Consider the following 24,632-nt stretch of genomic DNA (forward strand, 5'->3'; position numbering starts at 1 on the left):
CCTTAATAAGTACTTCCTTATATAAACTATCACTCGATCCAATAAGAAGTATTTATAAAACGTATTAAGATTTGTAGAACCGCTATTCATAAAACTACTGTCCATTGTTATTGGTAAAATGATTGAAAACATGTTAAGTGATTTGGGAGGTTAACTCCGCTCAACAAAATGTGCTACGTTATTAGAATTTCATTGCTCGAGGTATTTAATTAGTTTGTCAAGTTACTAATAAACTTACCTCTGTCCTTATTTTGTGGAACTTACTCTACAAATTGGAATGTCTTTAAATCTAATTAATTAATTTATAAGATAGGGCAGTAAATGAGAGAAACACGCGCGTTTTGTGAGTAAAATTGACGTAGCAGTCAGGGTTCACTCGATAATAGAAGTTACAAAGGAGATAACGCTTGCGGCTACTGTTGGAGCTGTTTGTACAGTGACAGTTGAATTGTTGGAATGTACACAACAAATAAAACGATGTATTCTATGTTAATTATGTTAAATAAAATGTCTTTGTTATTATATTATACCTTTCAAAATTCAACTTTTGTTACAAAACTACACAAATAATAAAATGACTGTGACATACGTACTTCAAACAATAAGAGTCTCGTATTTTCCATTTGACTAAAGAACTATAAAAATAATCCAATACGCAATGGCAAGATCTTAGAGGAGGCGGATTTTGTTAATGATTTTCGTTATAACTAAGATCCCTGATAAACTGAATGGGATCATCAATGCCAATATTTAGTCTACCGTTACCATTCCAGAAGATATCGCTACAGCAAGGTTATTCAAATATTGAGACAGATACATAGTCACCAGTTATCGTTAAGACAAAGCTAATAAACAGTCGAGCCTGAGGTAACGTCAACACTGTTATATCCATTGCAAAATAACAACGTCTCAAATTCACATTCCAAAATAAATTTCGCAATAAAATGTATTGTAATTCTGAATTCTGATAAGTCGATTTGCATTGACATGAACTTACACCCAAGTACTCAGTATGGAACAATCGAGGTCAAATATGTAGTCAAAATACTCGTTGAAAGTCAAACAAGGAAATTCAAGGAATAATTTAGAAAATATTGAAATAAGTAAAAATTTTGTTTGTATGTAACTTTGTACTAATGTTTTAAATGTAAATTTATCCTTTCAGTTTCATTAACATTTTCTCTCATGAATATTAAAAATGCAGTGCATATCTTCTAGATGAGTCACAGTTACAGCACAGCATAGCGACGTGTCGCCGATGACTTCGAGGTCAAAAAGGTGACATATGTTTATGCTATATAAATCGATACACAACTCTGTTTATTATATGTATAATAATTAAAGTTTTCCGAAATCAAATCTTATCACAGATTTCACAAAGTTTAAGTGAAAAACTTTAAGGACTATGATAAGAACTCTACTAAAACGTAACCGACAACAATGACGTCACTCACCAAGAGCAACTCCTGAGGAAGGTCGCCACCGTTGTTGATCCCTCTATTCATGGCGACGAACTGTTCCGGCGTAGGTTTCTCCTTCACGCTGGGATTGTGTAGGGATGTGTTCAGCATTATAATGGCGAAACTGAGCACGTAACACGTGTCGGCGTTCGTGAAGATGTCGGGATTCAGTTGGCAGTACCGCTGGGCGAAACACTCCATCATGCGGTCGATTTTCTGCGCCTCGCCTGGCAATCTGAAGCTCCATAGGAATTGTCTGGAATCAATGAAAACGTATTTTATTGTTATATAATGGGTATTAATACAACATTACTTTATTTTTCTAAAAAAAAATGGTTTCATTTTACTTTTAACCGTAACAAAATTACAATTTGTAGGCCGCAATTGAAATTTACAAACATAACAAAGGTTTTCCTAAATTAAAAACGTTCTTATAGTCTTCTTCCAGGTATTATGAAAAAAACCTAACCAAAACATGAGTATTCCTGTACACTAAAGCGCAACCAAACATAAATTTATATGGAAGTAACAGTCATCGAATTCAAACCAATAAATTCGGAGGGGTATTTTTATACGTTGTTACAAAATACCATTACAAAGTGGGGAACATTCACGAGCAAACATAATTATGTCATCAATAGGTTGAAATTCGTTTGAATAGAAAATTCAACCGACCTTTGAGCGGATTTCACAGAGTAATAAGTACACGTGTATAGGGATAACCAATCCTAAATAAATATTTAGTTCTTGGAAACACGAGTAACATCTACTCTTATAAGTTTACACATAAAGCACTAAATATCAATCTTATTTCTACAAATACTTAAAAAACAGATAGCATTTTAATCTTTCTCAAACAAATATGGCAAAAGATAACTAAAAACATTTATTGTATTACATCAATAGCAATATTTTCTTAAATCTCGATTTTATTAAAGAGTTGTTGTAATTAGTAATGGTTTAGGTATAATTTATATCTATCTGTTGACGCTTCGCTCAATGAGAATTTCCATATCCCATCCTAAAGGATTGTCTACGTCATCAAAGTTATCTGTGTGATATTAAGAACAGGCACTATTAAGCAAAATCCACCCAGTGCTTACGGCTATTCGTTGATAGATAATTGTCGTTTTTTTTTTATAAATACAGTTTATTCGTAGAAGGTAAACAAGCCCACTGACTGAACATTAAATGCCATTTGGATGTACACAGGATGAGATTAAAATATCGCGAGGAGGGATTTTGGGACACATAATGGAATGGAATGAACCTATTACTGCTGATAACGATCAGAAAAAACAAAAAATGGCTACATACCTAAGTGCTTGAACTAGTATGAGGTCCGTGAAATCGTGTAGTTCGACAAATGCCCTTAGCACCGCCTCGTTGAAATCCGACCTCTCGCCCAGGTAATCCCCAATGGCAGTTTTACTCAAGCCTTCGCCTTTGTGCAGGAATTGGGCCACGTCCTCCGGCGTCCTCTGTAGCAGCCCGTTCTCGTAAAGGTACTCGATTCCTGGAAAAAAATCGATACGAGTCGTGTCATAAAATAGACATAACTGCGACGCTATCTAAGACCGCAAAATTTATGTAGAACGCGGACTACTTGACGATATCGGGTGGAACTAAGCAAATCTTATAAATAATTACATATTATATTGTTACCAATTAATGAATAAATCACAACAACGGCAACCTACTGTTACATTTAGTTTCTCTTGTGTATGTATTATGTACTTACATAAAATAAGATTGACGTGAGACTTCTAAAGTCTAAAGTGACATTTATATTAAAGCTGAACAACGAATATTCTAAAAATGCTTACGATGATCGATATAAAATCGCAGATGCATACGTAATGCGCCACCCAAGTGAGCTTTCAGCTGAGACGAGTGCACTTGGCGATATGCAAAATGCAACGCCGGCGGGCGATGACCGCGACAAAACCATTTCCTCTGAAATCCTTCAATGGAGCCCCAACAAACAATTGCAGTTGAAGAAAGGAAGAAGTGACTTCTTTGAAAGCAACAAATTGTATGAACAACAAAACGCATCAGCAAGATTTTTTAATTTAATCAAACTGTCTCTATGCTTATATGGAGCTTATATGGATACTTTATAACTACAAAAATTTATATTCTGTTTTCAAACTGAGCATCCCCAAAACCATATTATCGTGGAAAGTTTACGAATAACGAATGATCCTTCTAGTGCGATTGAAACCATAAATTTGAAATTATATCTAATGCGACGGCCCCTATATACTTGAATCTCAAGTGTTGATAAATGCGACGTCACAAAAATCAAAATAGCGGTTCTCAATGACGTCACACGCCCACGTTTTCTCAACTGAATGGGGAAAATCGCGTGGGAGGAACGACGAACCCAGGATAAATGTAATAAAAGGTGACCTTGAGTCTAGAGAAGTAATCCATGATCATAATTCGAAGACGCTTAATTGTGATCCTGCTTTATAATCAGATAACAAATTAAATGCAATCACGACACCAGTATTTATGAAACTACATTACTGGCACACTTCTTCCCATAGAAAAATTACTATCCCATTGGTGTCGGAAAGGGTATAATGTCGACTAACGAAAATAAGTTAAGGTTGACGCTAAGCAGACGGAAAATAATGTTAAAAAATTTATTGAATTTGATATATCAGGTCTACGTCTATACCACCATATACAGATATTTATAAGTTCTATTTTCTTTTTTTTTAAATCCTTGTTACTAATCATTCAAATTAATGATTGCCTTGTTGATCTTTCAATGCGTGACACGACACAAAACTTATTATTTCAACTCACGAAGTGTTATCTAGTTTAAGGCATATTGTTTATGACTTGGTTCAACAGTGGAATAATATTAAGACTTCGCCATTTCATGAGATGCGATTTGTTTTTTGCTATGACATAAATCTGCGGCATCGTTAACCTTGAAAGCAAACACATTATCTGACGATAGCGAAAACTCTGCAGCAATGTGTTTATAATACGTAACAAATCGCCAAGCTAAGATTACGTTGGTAAATGCAGTAGATCGATTAGCATATGTATTGTTGAAGCCGAGCCAACAATAAATGACGTCAAAGACAAGGCTAGTTAGCAAAAACCGTTGATAGTCAACCGACCTGCAGCCGACACAGACACGTAGAACAAATTGACAGGCTTTGTACAGCTAACAGTCTCGCGCGCCTTGATTAATGACGATAGATTGGACGCTGCTCGCTATACGTAATTAGATCTCAACTTTATCGCTATAATTTTTTCATGTCTCGGTTTCGAAATCTCAATTTTTAAATTAGCAAATTGGTAAGAAGACACTTGATTAACGAGGAAAGTCCGTGAGTAAACCTGCATATTCAGTCAACTAAATTAGTGGCTATTATGATCCAAGCTGGGTCCGGTTTTCCTGCCAACAGTGGACCGACGAAACCCAGGACCGAAACAGTATTCGTATATCGTTTTCCCACTGCTACATCGTGGTCATTGACGGACCCTTGGTTCCCCAGTTGGCAAACCAGAACAAACACCAGGAGAACTATGATTCTTGATTAACGAGAAAAACGTGACCCTATATGTTACTTGAATAATGCATGGCTCAATGCATATGCAAAGGACCAAGTTGGAATTATGCAATAGGGCCGGGACCGTCATGTCCCGAACGCACCCATTTCGTATTGTAGAAATTCATAAATACTAAATCTGCATAACGAAATGGATTTTGGTTAAAAACATGCGTTTTGCAATATGAAAAACTTGACTCATTGGTATAAAAATGCAGTTAGATTGCAAGTTGCAACATACTAAAACTGGAGGATTATTTTTATCGAATGAAGACGACGAAATCTACTTTTGTAACCTGGTCTACCAAAGGTCGTGTCTAATATTAGTTATTGTAAAGGTCACTTTCATGCTTTCTAAATTTATTGAAGTAAATTTTGGATTTATTGAAGTAATGTGTTTTTCTAATGATGTAATGAATGATTCTTTTACTTACATCAAATCAATAGCCATTCATGAGATTTGACTTATATATTAAAAGTAGTTTGCTTGATAACTTTAACAAGCATCACCAAAAATCGCACGGCTAGCCTTATTATTTGTTAATTAAAAAAGCAAGTCTGTTTCATTGCACCCAATTCTGTGAATAAGGAAAGTAGTTGGTACATCTCGAGCTCTCAAGCCCTTGAGCCGCATACGAGTGTCAACGTGACCCAATTACCTATTCTTAGGCGCTAATGATAAACAAAGATCATCATAGTTATCACACGGGCGATGCTGGCAAACATTTAGTTTACTCGCTGCTGTCAGGAGGGTTTACTAACAGTTTATAACACGTCCTCGTCTAAGTATGTACAATGTACAGAAAAATTAGATCATCAAAATGATCTAAGACAGAGTAAACTACATTATTATAATTATTACACAAGAAATTATTAACATGCATATAATAAAACAATTAGGTTACACCTCCTTTCTGAAAGTATGATTATGATCTCAAATCTCTTGTGTGGCAAGAAAGAAATGTATAGAAAGTAAATAGACAAAATCAGTAAATAACGAATAGAAGAATGTAAACCATTAGCGGTTAAGTAAGTATAGAACCCAGCGATAACATCTTATTAACGCCACATTGTGGGAACAATAATGCTATCCAGGATGTAAATAACGGCACTGAATTACAACATAATAATACAATAATAAAAAAAAAATGTAGATAATTACGCGTACTGGTAAAGTAAGTATACTTGTGGACACAGGCCTTTGCCACAATTTCAATAGGTTTGAGAGATAGGTAAATTTGTTTATACGTTTTGTTTGTTTTTTGTAAACATTAACTCCAGCTTCAAAGTATCCTGAGACCTGCTATCAAGCTGGATTTAATCACTTAAGTTTTACATCTATTGTAAAAATACTAAGTACTCATTACTACGCTTTTTTTAAATCAACGATTTCTTAAATCAAAACCAATCTACAACTAGGATCTTTATAATAATATTATAAGTTCGATAATTAATAACATATAACATTATACACTACGTATTAAAACAGTTTAAAAATAATAAATATGGAATATAATTGACAAGTACTCCATAGTTCGAGGTATGTCTATCAAACAGGTGCATTAATGTGCAGGAATAGAACAATTTGCAACGTAAGCGTCAGGGCTGAGATAAAAATATCCCTTAGGCTAATTTTGAAACAATTTTTTTATTATATAATAACACCACAAATTGATTATTTTCTAGATTTCCAACTTCTCACTTTCTCTGAATGTCAATGTGTGGGTCTTGTAATTATTGACATTACCTATCGCGCAGGATATAAAGACGTGTATGTTTAAATTAAAAAACCTTTCATTTATTTGAAGACTATTTGACAAACAACAACTTTAGTTTTAATGGAAGTCTTGTTAGTCTATTTCATAAGTAAGATAAACTGAGGCTTAACTTTACATTAACATAATAAACAGATGTCAGTATTATGTAATGTGGCATTACCGCTATTATTTTGGCTGATATATTATTTTGAAAACCGTTACTGATCAAATGAAGAATATGAAAATATCTTTTTAAATCAGGTCTAAAAGTAGAACAATGTTTTCTTCGATTTTGATTTAAAAATTGAAATTTTAATTTAGGTATTCTTTACGACAAAAAGAAAAATTATAAAAATTATACATTTTTGACCCAAAGACAAAATAAAAAAGGAGACATTTCGAATTAGAGATCAATTTACAACACGTTTAAGAGAACACGTAAAATAACTTTTGGAAATTTGAAAACATACAGATCACTTCAATTCATTTGTTGCAAATTTTAAACCAACTGCCAACCCTGGTGGTTTTGTCGCCTGAGCAGCGTGGGAACGACGCACCTGCCGCGGAATACCGTGCAACCTCATGACTACGAGCTGTCATACTTGTCTTGAACTCGTCATTGGACATAAAACACTATGGCAGCTCAGGTATTCCCCGTTAAAGCAAAACATTAATATAATACATTTTACAGCTCTATCTATCTATCACACAGCGCGCTCCTGGTTCCTTTAAATTCTTACGTATTGGTTTCTATTCTAAACCCGTTTTATATTTCGGTAAATAAATTGTCATTGTTTTTTCTTTGGAATATATGAAACACTAGTATTTTTTTTTGTCGTTTAGGTACTTCTTACGAGTACATGTAATTTGTATGTATCAAATTATGTAGTAGTACCTTTTTTAGGGTCCATGTTGAATTTCTTTCTGCCTATGCTCATCTGTTTGGCTTTGCTATTCTGTTTGCACTCCTCCTGTCCGTCCAGAGCCTCCAGCTCGGCCACAACCTCTCCAAGTTCATCTTTGAGTTGCTGTGAACAAAAAAAAAAGTTAATCAAGTAATATTATCAAATGATTTATCAATGCGATGCTAACTAGCATATACTTTATGACCTTTCACATTATGTTAATAGCATACTATAAAGATTTTGAAAAAAAAAATAATAATTTCAATATTATTACAAAATTATTAGATTTTTCTTCAATTAAAAAATATTTCGTTAATTAATGAGTGATTTTATGAATAAAATACAAAATTATCCGAAACTACTCTACAAGTAAGAAGTTTAAATTTGAAGGAAGGTTCCTTGGGTACGAAATCGCCGACTAAACCTCACAGGTTTACAAGAGGTTATATCCTACAGATATAACCTTCTGATAAAGTTTGGTCTTTTGTATCCTCAATCTATATAGATTATTTTTAAATTGTAAAAAAGGGTCTACGAGCCAATTCTTGTGTAAGGTTACTATTACGGTTACGGGCGACCACAAGGCAAACCGCATTTTGCACTAGTCATACAGGAATTTAATTCCTAATGCATTCAGAATGCCGCCCAAGTCGTTCAAACCGCTGGATTGTTCGGTTTTAATGACATTTGCAAGCTTTGTAATACACATTATTTAATATTGCCGGTTTTTAATGCACATATTTAATGCGGTTCCATACGTTATATGGTTTTGTTGCGTGCTATTGAAATATAAAGTTTAAAGGAAATAATGTTTTCTACCAATCGCCACAGAAACGGAGTGCACATAGCATATGGTTTAATTGTACTTGAATGGCAGATTTGAAAGACCCTAGAATCAATAATGTATATTTTTTTAAATTAAATGAATTAAAAAACATTTTGCATAAAAAAAAAATTATAACAAGAATGAAAATCTAATGTGATTTCATAGTAAAAACTGTATATTGTGTTGAAGTTTTATTAAGTTCGTGCGCAGTTATTATCAGTTACGGTAGAACAAGTTAGGTGTCGCACGGAGGGTGAGCTCAGGTATTCCACTCCGACGACGATTGTGGTAACATAAGCGAATGGAATGTATGTTAAAAGATAGAAGTAGTCCTTTAAAAAATATAATGAGGTTGGGTCTAAATAAAAACTTAATGATGGCATAAATTTCAATTCGTTTTTACAATAGGATATAGTCTTTTGAATAGATACCTACTTAACAACGTTGTCGAGAAAGCTGGAAAACTAAAGAAAATAACATATGTTTCTAAAAATTGTGAACATACGAACATATAACAGTTAAATAACAATATTTATGTGTTCGCAAAATATCTTACATATAAATAAATATTAATTTTCATTAAAATTTAAGTTCTACCAAATTATTGATAACAAAAAGGTATGCACATGGTAAATACACAATAAACAAGTGACCTGTTATATAATCTAAAAGCAATTTTAAACGTCAGGAGCAACAGGAAGCAGGAAAATAATTACACGAAACCGCGGAATAACATTTATCGATTAGGAAAACAGGAAGATGTTTGGCTAAGTATTTGGCCAAACCATGTACTAAAATGATCGTCAATGATCGAGGTAAGTACCTACAACAACAATGAATTATTTAATTCCGAATATAAAAATCTCGAATTTACTTCGAGACTAATTCAATCTGTCTAATTTGTCCTGTTAATATATATATATAAAGAATAAAAAAAATATTGTCAGTCTTTACGACAAGCTCTCAAAACTTCCTCAAGTACTGGGATATAATTAATAGCGTTCCCATGTCAGCAGTTCCGCGTAAAACCTTTGTCAAATTTGCTTTTAAAAACGTCACCATAACATGAAAAAGCCTCTTATTTTTGTGAAAAAAAAATGAAAGAGAATATCTAAACCAGTGGAACAAAAGAGAACTAGCTGAGCTATCACAATGAGCCGAAGAACAATAAACGCGACGAGATTTTGGTTGCATTCAAGCTGGTCCACGTTATACTTAGTGAACATATATTATATAAAAAGCAAACCTAACTTTCGTATACATGCAGCTTCCAGAATGCAGAAATTGTGTGAATTTTAGGCATGCTACGATTAATGACGCCTACATTAGTATGTATATAACCTTCAGAGATCGTTCGGGCTCAACAAACGATCAGCATGGCAAACAATTTTCCGAGATCATAGATTACATTACATTAAATAACGTCAGTATTAAATTTCCATGATAAAAAAATATTACTACTCTACCGGTTGATAAGACTACCAATTAATTAAGAATGAAGTCACATTTATAACATTCATGATTTGGTTTTGGAAAACCAGTTTGATTCAAATACTTGTATGTTTTGGATATTCAAGAAAGTAGAAAACCGCCTAATAAGGCATTAATAACATTTTTACGTATAAACTTTGAATCATTTATAAATAGTACGAAATGGACTTTATTTTTGGACTTTATCATTATACGAAAGATAAAAGCTAAGCAAACGCGACCAAAAATATATACTGACATTTTATAAAGAAACCATTTGCAAAAAAAGAAAAAAAGGGTCTCAATGACAATTTATTAAAAAAAAACCTTGATCAACACTTTTATGTGATTATTCTAATGATAAACCAAAAATAAATAAGCAGTATAACAACGCATAACCAGTTTGTACCTACATAATTTGTTGTAATCTTCCACTTAAACCGTATCGTCTAAACAAGATATAGATTAGATGTGGTAATTCAAACGAGCACACAACATTCGCTACAGTTGGCACCGCATGGCAGGCAACCGAGCCTCCACAAACTGTGGGAGCTAACATAATTTACGACCAACAACAGACCGCCACAGATTCCCCATGAGATACTATCCAAACCAATTTTACTATGTCTAGACAATGCAAGAAACATAACATTTGATTGTTTAAGCTTTCACCGACGAAAGATATATCAAAAGACAGAAGAAAGCAATTAGCTAATATTGGCGTTACCAATTAAATTATAAAGATCTTGTGTAACACATTCAGCAATATGGGAAAATCTACGATTTGATAAAATTATTAACACCATACTAAAGATTTGTTATGCGTTTTTAAATATTTTTATAGGATATGACTCTTAAACATAGGACGAACTAACTAAATAACGCAATTTCTTTGAAGTCATTAGTGTAAAGCTGTAAGCAACAGCATGATAGATGATGGATATCAAACAGATAATAATAAAGATGACATCGCACCTGCACGACAGAATTATTACCAAGGCTTATTACGGACGTCGACCCAGGAGGAATGTGGAATGTCACCCCACACACCCTGTACCTGTTCAGTAGCACTCCACACATAGACAGAAGGTCGACAATCACTTGGGTACAAATTTAATTTATCGGAGCATTCTCAAACATAGGTGTAACGTTTAGGACCACCTGTCTAGACGGGTTTTTCACAAAGACGACGGTGCTTGTGCTTGTAGGCAAAACAAACAAACCTTATCAATTAAATTCATGCCATTCATAGTACATAATTTAGACGATTATTCATTTCTGTTCATTTTGTTTTAACAATAAAACGCATTTAATACAGGCTTACTCGTATTTTCAACACTTGTCAAATTAAGTTAACTAACTTAAATAATGAAGTTAATAAACTACAGTAATCGTAACATTACGCAGACAATATGTACATATAATAGGAACCAGGCGTTTATTAGTCATCGAAGCGTTTATTATCATATGAACTTCGATTGGGCTTGGATTGATTGGCTGAATGTACATTTATTTTATACATATTCATGTAATCGTATCACAATGGGTGAGCTGTACTGCATATATCCCGATTAAATCACATCGTCCGTGCCGTGCCGCACCGTTAACATCCATGTTTCAACATATCCAGCATAACAGAATCATATTCAATGTATTAACTACTCGTACTGATACCTGTAGCCTTAATAAACAATGCTGACATTATGATCTACTTTCATAACAATTCAGTGTTACTTGCTAAATATTTAACATAATACTTAAAGAATAGTGAATTCACAGAACAGAGAACAGCATTTTACAACAGGTCAACTTCTTACGAGAAACAATCGAAACGATCTGATACTAGGTTCAATAATATAATCCGCTATCACCGATCAATTTCAATTCGTTATTTACTTTCGCTCATGCATTTGTAAATGAACCTTTCACCGATGCCACGTAAAATGAGAAGTGAAGGCGACGACGTAACACCATCGTCGTGGACCTAGCTACTGTCTTGCAAAAATGCACTTTCGTAAAGCGAATCTACTTTGATTAAAACATACAAAAATATTCAATAATATCGGCTTTACCCAAAGTACTCGATCAGATATATTTATTTCTATCCTTAATTTTCTTTTAAAGAAATGAATAAGGTTTTTTTAAACCTTATAATAAATATAAAGTGTAAATTTATTGCGATTTGCCCTTTGCTTAACGCAATAACGTGAATTATATAAAAAGTAGCAATGTATTATACGTGATTATCTATATAGAACTTCGAAGAAGTGAATGTCAAGTCATCCACGTTTGCGGTATTACATGAAACATTACAGACAGACAAAGATCGAGCAGACCCTAATGCTACAAGATTAATGCAACCAGTGCCTTAGCTGTCAAAGGCCTTATATCGCCTAGACCTTTCGAGTTCATATCAGTAAATGTATTAACATTATGATTAAACTATGATTTTTGCTCTGTTTGCAAATCATCCTAGATATTAGGTATAATATATCAAACAGTTGAATAACAGAAATATATTTATTTTATTGAATTTGAGAAATCATATACCGGTTAAACTCTTGAAACGGGCCACCGCCGGAGAGGGGTGGGGAGGGGGCAGGGGGATGGGGGAAGGGTTAACACCCCCCCTCCCGTGGCCCCCCTTGCCGGAAGCCTATAGTTTTTTTTTACGAATTTTTAAAGTTTTCATATAAAAAGTGTGCTAAAGGTCATTAACCGCCAGATGGGCAAGGGGGGGGAAAGTCAGAAGGGATGAAAGGGGTGAAGGTGAGTTAAACCTAACCTAACCTATACGTACTGTCTATTATACTTTTTTACTCAGTTTGAACGCTCCGCTCGCTTCGCTCGCTCCGCTTTGGTGGTTTACACCAACCTAACCTAACCTAACCAAACCGAGTTTGATTTGTGACTAATTTGTTTCTTTTCAATGCGGGGGGCTACCGCCCCCCGACCCCCCCGTGCGGGGGGAATGCGCCCCCCTGCACCCCCTGCTGTCCGTTTACCGACAGCTACTTTCGAAGTCAGTAGATAAGATGACAGTAGCACATAACCAAAACGGTGGATTGCGTTCTGTTCATAGTTAGTGTCTTTTTTGTTTTTACTTTTAAGCAAAGTTTTTGACTATATTTTTAGTGCTAAAATATATTAATTAATGTGTTGTACATGTTTAATGGACAAACTAATTATTTAATACTAAATTAACACAGTTTACAATGACAAACCGAAAATATTGCGTTGTTTAGTGCAATTTTTAAGATTTTCAAAAATTCGTATAAAAAAAAGGGGGGGCTTCCGGCAAAAAAAAATACTTGGGGGGGGGTCATACAAACCCTCCCCCACCCTCCCCACCCCCTCCCCAACCTCTCTGGCGGTGGCCCGTTTTAAGAGTTGAGCCCATATACCTAACTAACCATGGGCTAGCGCATGAGCTGTTTAAAAGCTAGTGTAGACAAAAATCAATATAATGATTATAAAGTTGCAATAACAAATTTAAAGTTACAATAACATTTTGTTAACACCAAATTCTTGAAATTATCTAATTTTACTTAATGACCATTAAGAACATATATAATAAAAATATGTAATCTCTCGTAATAACTGCGCTATATCCGTCATTATAAACAATGAACTTTACCGTAAAGTGTGACCTAACAATTGATCATTACATCATAATTCTTGTAACAAAACTTTCTATAATTTGGATCGCTTTAGCCGGAACAGTCACGCCATCATTTCAATAAAAACGCAATCAAGGAACTAATGCAAAAATATATGAAATCAGAATGTTCTTTTCTTTGGCAGCACGTATATAAATGATGATAATAAATTACAATTGCGGTTAATAGCGGAGCTACTACTAAAGCATGAAATCCTATATCAATTTTGGATCAATGAAAAAATAATTTACCAAGGAGTCAGATGATGTCCAATCTACTGCGGTTTATAGATTGTTAAAAGAGCCCTCGTCCTAAATTGAAGGGTCAAAGTGAACCACAATTGACTCTTGTAACGCAATATTAGTGGACAATAAAAATATTGTAACTGATATAACATAATGTAGGAGAGACGTATAATGTTATGTTTATCATCAATTCTTTTTATTAATATCACATAATTTGATCGATAAAAATTGTATCAAATTATGGTTGTTAATGGTTGTTAAAATCAGTGACTAAAAGATAACTAAAACTAAGTGCCATTACAAAATTAGCAGCATTAAAAATATGCCGTGACCACTCCATCTCTTACCCATGGATGTCGTAAAAGACGACTAAGGGATAGGCCTACAAACTTGGGATTCTTCTTTAGGCGATGGGCTAGCAACCTGTCACTATTTGAATCTCAATTCTATCATTAAGCCAAATAGCTGAACGTGGCCATTCGGTCTTTTCAGGACTGTTGGCTCTGTCTACCCCGCAAGGGATACCGACATGACCGTATGTATGTATGTTGATAATATGAGAATGTTGACAATAAAACAACTTAGATGGGCAGTCTGATCACATGACAAAATTACCATACACTTTGAACATTTCTGCGCCCTGTGCCTCGCTTTTGAATGTTAAAATTCCCATGTTTAATATTTAACAACACTAGATCCCCTTATGTGGTATACTTAACACCAACATATGTGAGGTAATGTATAAAATACGAAAATAGTACGTTATTTTAAAACTGGTCGTTAAGCGTAACTTGAGCTAAAAATTACGGTTGAAAATTATTGAACTAACTGCTCATGAAGCATCGCGTTACGCTCATGTGTCATGCAGAATTACAAATTAAAAATCACCCTAAATTATTGAACTACTAGAATTTCATATAAATTTACAACAAACTATTCATATTGGGAAAATAGATAAGTAAAACATATGTAGAACTCGACATTACAAGTATCATTATTCATTCTTCTCATATTTAATCACGCAGACAAAAAATTATTATTTACACACACATTTGTCTACAAGAATACAAAACTATTTTGTAGTGAGCTATAGAATCTTCAGTTCCGATGCTTTTTGTGCGTTCATAAAGAGCATTTACGAAGGGCCAAAATTGGTGTCGCACGTGACCCACATATTTAAAGGGCGACAAATCCCTCATACAAGAGGGAGCATTAATGAAGCAATTATATTTGTACTGTTAACTAACAATTTAGTAAATGCAGGTCCTTTCACTTGCATTAAAAATCTCAACAATATTAGAACAATTTATATTTTGTGAGACTTGTCAGAGCTTAAAACATTTATTACTTTAAAAAATACAATTCTTTCGAAACTTAATAAATAAATCCAATGAAGTATTAAATGTTTCTAAGCTAACACACTCACAATTGCCTTCAGGCCTTCTATTGAGAAGAACCCATAAATCTACATTAAGGCAATGCAGCGAGCAATCATGCAATTCAAACTGCAAACCACTATTGGCAATTTCATCGCTAATTTATTACAGGACTTTGTTAACGTTAAATTTAACAAAGTTTCCTGTAAAATCTGAGTGTCTCATTGCAAGAATTGAAATTAATTAATGCAAATGAAACACCATAGTAATACTTATACTGTTTATATTTTAAGATAAAACGCTATTAGTGATAAATTGTCATGACAATCACTTAAGAAATTCGACATTGGCTTGTGCTTTATCGGTAATGGCACTAACTGCATATGACATTACCGGCACGTAGAGAGAGAACACGTGAATCCTTTGAGACTTTCCCCTATTTAATTCACTTTCCAGACGTCTTATTCTGCCTCCGCATCTAATACCAAATCAAATTGATGATTTCGATTATGTGGCTTGTTTGCGAAATTTTAAGAAAGTGACGATCGTTTTATTTTGTTCAGGGATGTGTTGGAAAATGTGAACGGAATGCCAAAATTTACAAGTTTATTATTAACTAGGGACCCACCCCGGCTTCGCACGGGTAGTATTAAACTTATATATAAATAATCCTCTTAGATCACTCTGTTTATAAAAAAACTGCATCAAAATTCATTGTGTAGTTTCAAAGATCTAAGCATACACACATACAGACAAAGGACATACGCGGAAAGCGACTTTACTTTATACTATCTAGTGATTAAGATTTCTCAGCATATTTACCCAGTTGTTCCGAATTATAGACGTGCTATTGTCAATTGAAATGAGCAGTTGATAACATACAAAACGAACATACATATTCACACACAGATTAATAGTAACATCCGACCGGACAACTCAAAATGCAACATGCGGACGATTACCCCGCTGGTACGAGAGTGCATGTTTAATTTATTACAATTTCATCAGACAGGGTAATAATAAAACAATATTTAACTTAAATACGAGTTATTACTAATATCGTGGTCACAACAAGTTGGCACCTCCAGTTTCTCTTCTCATTCGTGTCAAAGGAACCCTTTAAGATGAAAAAGACTTGTATGGAGACGATGATTTAGAAACGATGTGGTGACCGTGAACCTAAGTTAATAATAAGCTGCATTAAGAGCTCAAGTTACTGCGAGCGAACGTAACCATGTGAACAAATAAACTCACGGAACCCTCACAGGAAAACTGTTCAAACCGATGCGTGTTTACAAACTTTCCCGACACGTATTAGAAGCGACGAAAATTGTATCTTGAGTAAACAAACACACATGGATATAGTGAGGAAGCTATTTATACTCGATATTTATATGGGGCTGTATCCGGGACGACTTGATACCTTTAATGTTTTACTATTTTATGTATACCGTATGTGTTCTTAAATTGAAGTTTTGTACAATACAAACCTGACTTTGTCAACGTAAACACGATTTTTGTTTAAAATTTAATTTTTAGCATGAGTAAAAAAGGATAATGTTGTTTTTTAATTAATTATACATGTGTTGCTAACACTATACTTAACAAATGTATTTTTCAATAAAAAAGACGTTTCAAAACTGTTAACTTTTATTTCAGTAACGAAATGGAGTATAGGTAGATCCGTGTTATTGATTTATATTAACGCACGTAAAGCCTAGCCACCAAAAATATGCTTGGTAAAATGAAGTGTAACCTTGTGTGAAGTATTCTAACAATAGGTTCCAGGTCATTACTCAGCCTTTAACGACGGACCATCGGCCTAATGGGTTAGCTAATGTATGCCGAGCTATAAATAATATAGCCTACTTTAATAAGGGCTCGGCCATTTCCCGATAATTATTTTTAGTTGAGAAGCATATAATGGCACTATATTTATACAGATTCTGTATATTATTACAATTATTTCTTGCACAAAGTAAATTTTGAAGTTAAAATTGTAAATATGGTAGGGCTGTTCCGAGATTTTTCAAACTATACATGTATTTAGTTCACAATTAAACTTAGCCAAGTGCTAAGTTTAATTGTGAACTAAATTAATAGTCTCTAAATTAATTAACATTTTGTATTTTGATTAGTCTGTTTTTTACAGGAAGCGATTCCCATATGTCCTCCGCGACATTTGGAGTAAGTTTATATATTGATTTTAGACTAAATATAAATAGGGTGGTATATTACATATACACGATCAACCTAAAGACTGCACCGCCTGTACACTTAATTGTATTGAACAATAGCTGGCAGTCTTCCCAAAGACCAAATATTTGAAGTACCTATCCAAATGTACGACCTTCTTTTGTTAGTCAAACATATTGAAATACAAAATTATTAATTAAAAGTTAAATTTTATACTAAAGTTATTCAAATAAAACTGCCAGTGGATGCCAGTGACGGCATAGGTCGGCTCTAATATTAAAAGGTTAAATTGAGATCTAAGAGGCCCCACTCAATACAACGTGATCCCTTTCAAATATCTCAGCAGTAGGTATCTTTATCAAATGTTTGTTGAATTATTAAGCATTTTAGTAGAATTCTAAGTTTAAGAAAATTGCGACCTTTACCTTTTTTATAACGAACCAAAACTAATTGGTTCTTTCGAACCACGAATTGGATTTTGATGTAGTTTTCACTGTTATTTAGATAATCTATACAAATAAAATATTCTTCAAGGGATAACGTACAAAGGCCGGGTCACTTGTACAGAATAAAATTTACTTTACAAAGTTGGCTTTGTGCCTGTATGGCTTACCCACTGTATAATAAAAACGTTTTATGTGTAAGTCGTGTTGTTTTTACAGAGCTTTTGTCGGTATTATAATCTCCCATCCAAAGTATGTCCGAACGTATTTTAGTCTTACTGTCCCAGTGATATTTGCAAAGGCGGCGCTATGTCTGCCAACAAAACTATTACTGGCTTCACAATTTTAGAATGAACTTCTATCTCTTTGTAGCCAGAAAGGAAAAATTGAGTTTTATTTAAATTAATTTGTCCCTAAATAAATCTAAAGCAATCGCACGATAGTTAACCTTTTTAAATTGGACTTTCAATATTTGTAGTATCGTCCGTTTCAAAGTCGAATTTGTTATCATTTTCTTCTACACATAAAATTAAGTTACGAACGAGTAAGATGGACTGTGTAACTCATATTTTAAGAAACTACTAAACAATACTATTTATTTATCATTGTAATTAAGGTAAGATAATATTAAAACAATCCCTTTTGAACTGTATCTTAGTAAACCACCCTCAGGGTAACGGGATGGGATCATCACATCCCTTCTTTATGTTTGAGCAATTTTGTAAAAATTTACAACACCAATAAAATTTTTACTCCGTTTGAGTGCCACATTGCAACAAATTCTAAATATAAAGTGTACGATATCCTACACTTTCAGTGTCCCTGAAATAGTTATGAAATAAATATAAAGTTAAATAAAAATATATGTATTCTCCTTGAAATCATCAATTCTTTGTCAGTTAAATTCAAAATCTATGTGGCTTACAACTAGTATATTATGCAAGGTTGACCGGATATTATCATTAAAGGGCAGATTTTTCAATCTACAAATTAATAAGTTTTTTTATTACCTTACACTTTCTTCTAAGATTCATTCCATTTGTAACTTTAAAACCGCTAAACCAACCAGACATTAATATGATGCCAATGATATACACAATCACATTTTAAAACGCGCCGTTATGGTCGCCGTTTTAACAGGCTAAGCAGGAGTAAGCACATTTATATCCATCAAAACGTTATTTAATAATAAGAAATTATCATACAATGTATAAAGTTGTACAGAACTAGTGCGGATACGTCATTCGCGATTATTAGCCATTGAGTAACTAACATGAAACTGCAATGCACTTAAAACGTCCATATAGAATTAGTTACTCAGCAAACTTGACACACTACACATTACGCACTTTGGTTTAGCAATCCATACCATACGGAACGGACGGAATATTGAAACTACGTCATCATACGTACAAACTACTAGTAAGTTTCAGCGCAAGGGTCATATAATAATTTAAATGAAAACGTTGGCAAATCAAAACTTTAAAGTAGTAGATATTACAGAAAGGATCTCCACAACTATCATCCCTTTGAGTCATAAAGTAATGCATAAACTTAATCAAGGCTTTACTCAGATAGCAAACTGTCGTCTTGAGATTCAGTCATGTTGTAACTTTCGCAATCTCTTCCGGCCATAGTAAACATTGTATCTAGCGTAACTTTGTCAAGGTGATAAAATAAGGCAACATTATATAGTTTTATTTAACATCCTAAAAGATTTGTTAATTCCTTTCATAAACATTTATTTAGAATACCTGATGCCGTCACCGTACAAGAAATTCCTGATAGGTGTCGTAATGATTGAAATGATACGCGATACGACCTTCAGGTATTGAACGAAAATGTTGTGTAATAATAAAAAGAAATCAGTTTATTTAGATATGTTGTGCAAATAGGTTTATAACCATATAAACTAAAATCCCTAAAGGAAAACTCAGCAATTTCGTTGATGTCATGCAAGCATACAGCTTTTTCAATTTTAGTGACTCAACAAAATGAAATGTTGATTCCGTCTAGCATTTAACGGTTCTAAGAATGGCAGAACATTGTAGCACGGTCTAAAGCGAAAGTAGTTATTATTTTCAATGGATGAAATTTAAATATCAATATTAGGTGAAATTGAAAGTGGCAAGTTTAATGTCTAGATATAACGCACCCAACGTTTGGGTACAATTATGAAATTCCTTCTTTATAAATATCAACGGGTCTGTCTTACCGCCTCGACGAAAATTCATGTTGAAAGATCAAACGTACCTGGAAAAAAAGAAAAATACATTAATATTATACCAACGGTAACACCGAGAAGACGAGATTGTAAATACATAATAAGGCTTTTGAACATAATAAATAGGAATAACGTTTTAACTATATCTGTAAGGATATATGTAATGAACAAAACATAAAATGGCAAAATATTGAAATGAATGATAAAAAAATCACACAGAATTCAAACGAATGGAACCCTGTCTGACACAAAAAGATGAAGCAAAGCAAGCACACAATGAGTTCATATTTCCGGCCCGCGGTCATACACTGATACTGGTTGGGAGTTCCAAAGATTTTGCTCCGCAGAGAGAGGTTTCAACAATCTGCGCATAAATTAAGGCCGATTGTAAAATCTGGCAGACAGCCAAAAAATGGAAGAATGGCCACAGGGACATTAGAGAAAATTAACGGCCCAGCCATTCGAATTACTTGGTACAAAGTACTTACCTATACTGATTGTCGAAAAAATCTGGAGTAGCACCTATTTTCAGAAATAATGTCGATTTAGGTTTACGTTAATACTATAGAAATGAAACTATAATACAGTAATTTATATCATAAACATCAAGATAACACAGGCTTCCATTTTTAATCAGAATACCCAAGTCTAAGTATAAATTTTACACGAAAAATTAATTTCAATATATTAAGTGAGCTTCCTACAAATGAGTTTCATATCGGTCAGTATCATGCTTCGATGAGGCGGGTCAAACGAGCGGTATGCGATATGAGCAAAAAAAAACATTGCCAAGGAAACTAATGAGACAGTTTGTATGGGAGCGGCCGCGTGTTTAACATATGCAAAGACGAGAGAACGAACGGGCATCGCCCCCATGAATTACAACAACGCTTGACATCACGCCATTATTAGATTTGTAAAGCCAATAAAAAGCCCTCAATGGGTTTCATTGACGTTATATATAAAAACCTAAAAATATTTAATATTTTTTTTATAACTACAGGTTTAAAATCATACGAATGACGAAAAAGTGAAACAAACGTCTGTCAATATAATAATTAACATACAATATTGATTTAATACACTTAAAAGGAAATTTGATCAGTATCTTTGTTAAAATGTAAAAACCTTATATTGAAGTAAATTCCGTTATTTTTAAGTAAAAGAAGTCACGCCAAATCATAAAATGCGAGAATGAAGTGGTTAAACGTTGAAAGCGCTCTAATCTATTTACGTACTGAAGAGATGTTTGTTCTCAAGTATTAGTAAAACATGAAAAAGAAGCCATGTGGCCAGCTCGGGCACATGTTGTATAACCATCGAGTGATTGTGGCGAAGGCGACCGTGGCCGTGAATCTTGAACTTGAATAATTGTAGATATTCAAATAGAGATAAATACAAAATAAAGATATAGAATGAGTACCAGATGTCTACGGAAGAGTAATTAGTACGGATTTAGATTGTATCTTATCTATGAATATAATTTTAACACGGCTACATCGACATAAGTTTATTAACAATTTATATATCAGCTATAATTTCCATTTCAGTTAAAACTGAAACGGCAGACGGAAATAAATTGAAACTGGAAATACTGCTAAGAACAGCAACGGTAGTGGATGGACAATTGCACACCCACTGCACTGCAACTATGGTTAAGGCACAGTTCAAACGAATTCTTATTAGACTGTATAGTTAACTGAATAGAACAAATATTTCCTTTTTAACTTGTCACACAACAAATAAAGAGCAGTCAACACCTCAAGCGGTCCCAGCTTTTATAAAATAAAGAAAAACACTGTCGTTAGAAGTGTGCAAAAAAGGGGAGCTATAAATCATCGTGTCAAAAACAAATATGTCTCAAGCTCAAAAAAATGGGGCAATTATGCCTTTAGTGAAGCTTTCAATGGGGCATTAGTGAAACCCCTGGGTATTATAACGCTGTTGCTGGTATGCTACACCCTTCGCCTGGCATTCCAAATTCGAGTGGATAAGTTTTGGGGCAGTGGTTACGCCTGGCTGATAATCTTCCAAATAAATTCTTTGTATTGTGTACAATGGTATTTTTTTTACTAATATCTGTTTGTGAAGTAAGTAGTCGGTTATTTATTGATCGTGTATACACGGCATGTTTGCAGTGTTAATCAAACATATAATTACATATTTATCCCTTACGGAGAAGACAGAGCCAACACTCATAAAGACTGATAGGCCATGTTCAGCTTTATCGCTTTAGGTGAAATTGAGATTTAAATAGTGACATGTTGGTAGCCCATCGCCTAATTGAAGAATCCTACGTTTATTAGCCTATCCCTAAGTCGCTTTTTACGACGTACCTACATTGGAATATAAGAGATGAATAAAACACAATAAGTATGTATGCGAAAACAATTCACAGAGAGCCATTAACAATGTTATTTGTATAATGAAAGTAATTGGTTGATATGTATTGCTCGTAAACCACCCTCACTCTCACTGCGGGTTACCCCCACTAAGGACGCAAAATTCCATGTTAACAATTTGAACTTCTCAGAGTTACTAGGAAAAATACAGCAAGAAATGTTTGTGTATTTCTATGCAGATACACATTATGAATGTTTTAGGAGAATTCTTTGCTTCTAAATTGGATGTACTCCAAGTCAAATCAGAAAGTGAATATTCTCTACAAAAGCTTTGGCGACAAAACTGTCAACAAAAAACAAATCCTCGACCCTTAGATTCATAAGCATGAAAGGAGCAGAATTTAAGTTACACTTTAAAATGGCCATTACAAAGTGAGGAAAGAGATAACAGTAATACCGAACGAGAGAGTGCGAGCGACATGAAATCATTTTATTATGTTATTTTCTCTAGTCCCTACTAGGTAGGAGCCACATAGAAATTCATCTCACGTAGAGACAGTAGCTGCGGCTGTGGCTGGAAGCTCGATGCGTAAACTTGCAGCTTATTAATATAGAAGACGTCGCTGGCATTGTAATCTTACTGAGAACTTTGTATTTTTTATGAATTGAGATTCATTCCACTTTGCAAGAGCTTTCTTTTGTGGTAAGTTGTGTTTAATAATACATTTCAGGTAAAATATTTTTTATTTTACCATGCTTAATATAACCACGTATTTTACAGAAAAATTTAGGTACTACATTATTTTCTTTAAGAAGATAATAAAACTAACAAGTTTTTCTTTATACCTATTTTAGATATACATAACAGAAAATAAGTCTTACTAACCAATAGGTAAAATTTCAAACAACATGCATTGAGTAAATGAGCCAACTTTCACCCGTAACTTTGTTAAAACGTGTACCTACGTCTAATTTGTTACCCATTACCTTATACAGCCGACGCTAACTAACATTTTTCCCGGAACATATGGTAGCACTTGACCATCGCGTGTTCTCCCAACAAGCCAGTTCCACGGCATTTATTACTGGAAACTACATGAGAAATCACTTACATACTTAAAACTAGTAGTGTGTCAACCTTGTAACAAGAGTACATAAGAGTACATGTATGCAATTTCTAAAAAAAAATTAAAAACTAAGTTAGAAAGTGTGAAGTAATTTTGTTGATATTTAATTTGTAATTTATAGATAAAACATTTGTGATTACTGAATCACTTCTCTATAAATCAGAACTTTTTTTATTAAAAAAGTCAAAACGTTAAAGAAATAAATTTGTTGATATAGCGTGTGTGTATATATTCAATATTTAGATTGTTAATAACGATCATTGATAATTGCCCATATGTATAACCTTATAACGAGCCGAAACTCACGGCATGAATACGATTAAAATTTAAAAAATCGGCATTCATCGGAATCCAACAAAACAAACAAAGAACATGATGTTTACTTACACATGTATACAAATGTATTGCAGATAAAAGCACGATCACGAGACGATGCAAGTAAAACTAGTCTGACGAGTCAGTGACCGTGCTGGGTTCGTGGTTACCTCGCCCCCCGGCGTTCTGGCAAGGTCGGGAACCCCCATTTTAATGGATATTATTCCCATAAATTAAGTAAAGCGTTTAAAGAAATAACTTGAAGATAACGTGAATTCAACCATCTGATAGTACAGATATCTGATATGACTGAAGTATCCCGTTAGATAGGCAAGGACTTTCTGGGACTTATAGAATGCAAACGCATATTAAGTTTATGCAAATACCGATTCCATATCAAATCTTTCCTGATCAGGAATTATGAACGCCTTCACACTTCTTAAAATTAACCCTATATACTTTTATACAAGCAATCACGATGAAATCACCTAAACAAATTGAGTTTACAAATCCAATTCTCTGCGTGCAATAGTCTAAATCAGACAAAAGTTGCGAAAAGGCACTCCCACGATACAAGACTACCATGGAACTGTAATTTTGTTGAGTGGATTCAACAATGAATGTTCTAATTAAAGCATTGTGCTAGCAAAAATGTAGAGCATTGGAATTTGCAAGTGCGTGACAATTAACGATGTCCCTGTGACACGAAATA

General features: G+C 33.8%; 1 protein-coding gene across 5 annotated transcripts in view; it reads right to left on the reverse strand.

Annotated features, from left to right (window-relative positions):
• Positions 1 to 24,632, reverse strand: part of LOC106142565 (cytohesin-1) — a 41,501-nt gene that overhangs the window by 6,926 nt on the left and 9,943 nt on the right. For all 5 annotated transcript variants that reach the window (XM_060946829.1, XM_060946828.1, XM_060946827.1 and 2 more), the window contains 3 exons: positions 7,688 to 7,820; positions 2,778 to 2,976; positions 1,455 to 1,716 (listed from right to left, as the gene is read on the reverse strand). In XM_060946829.1, coding sequence (XP_060802812.1) covers positions 1,455 to 1,716; positions 2,778 to 2,976; positions 7,688 to 7,820 — 594 coding nt within the window. The remainder of the gene's footprint in view (positions 1 to 1,454; positions 1,717 to 2,777; positions 2,977 to 7,687; positions 7,821 to 24,632) is intronic.

This window comes from Amyelois transitella, chromosome 12 (genome assembly GCF_032362555.1).
Source record: "Amyelois transitella isolate CPQ chromosome 12, ilAmyTran1.1, whole genome shotgun sequence".
In the NCBI taxonomy this organism is placed as follows: Eukaryota; Metazoa; Arthropoda; class Insecta; order Lepidoptera; family Pyralidae; genus Amyelois; species Amyelois transitella.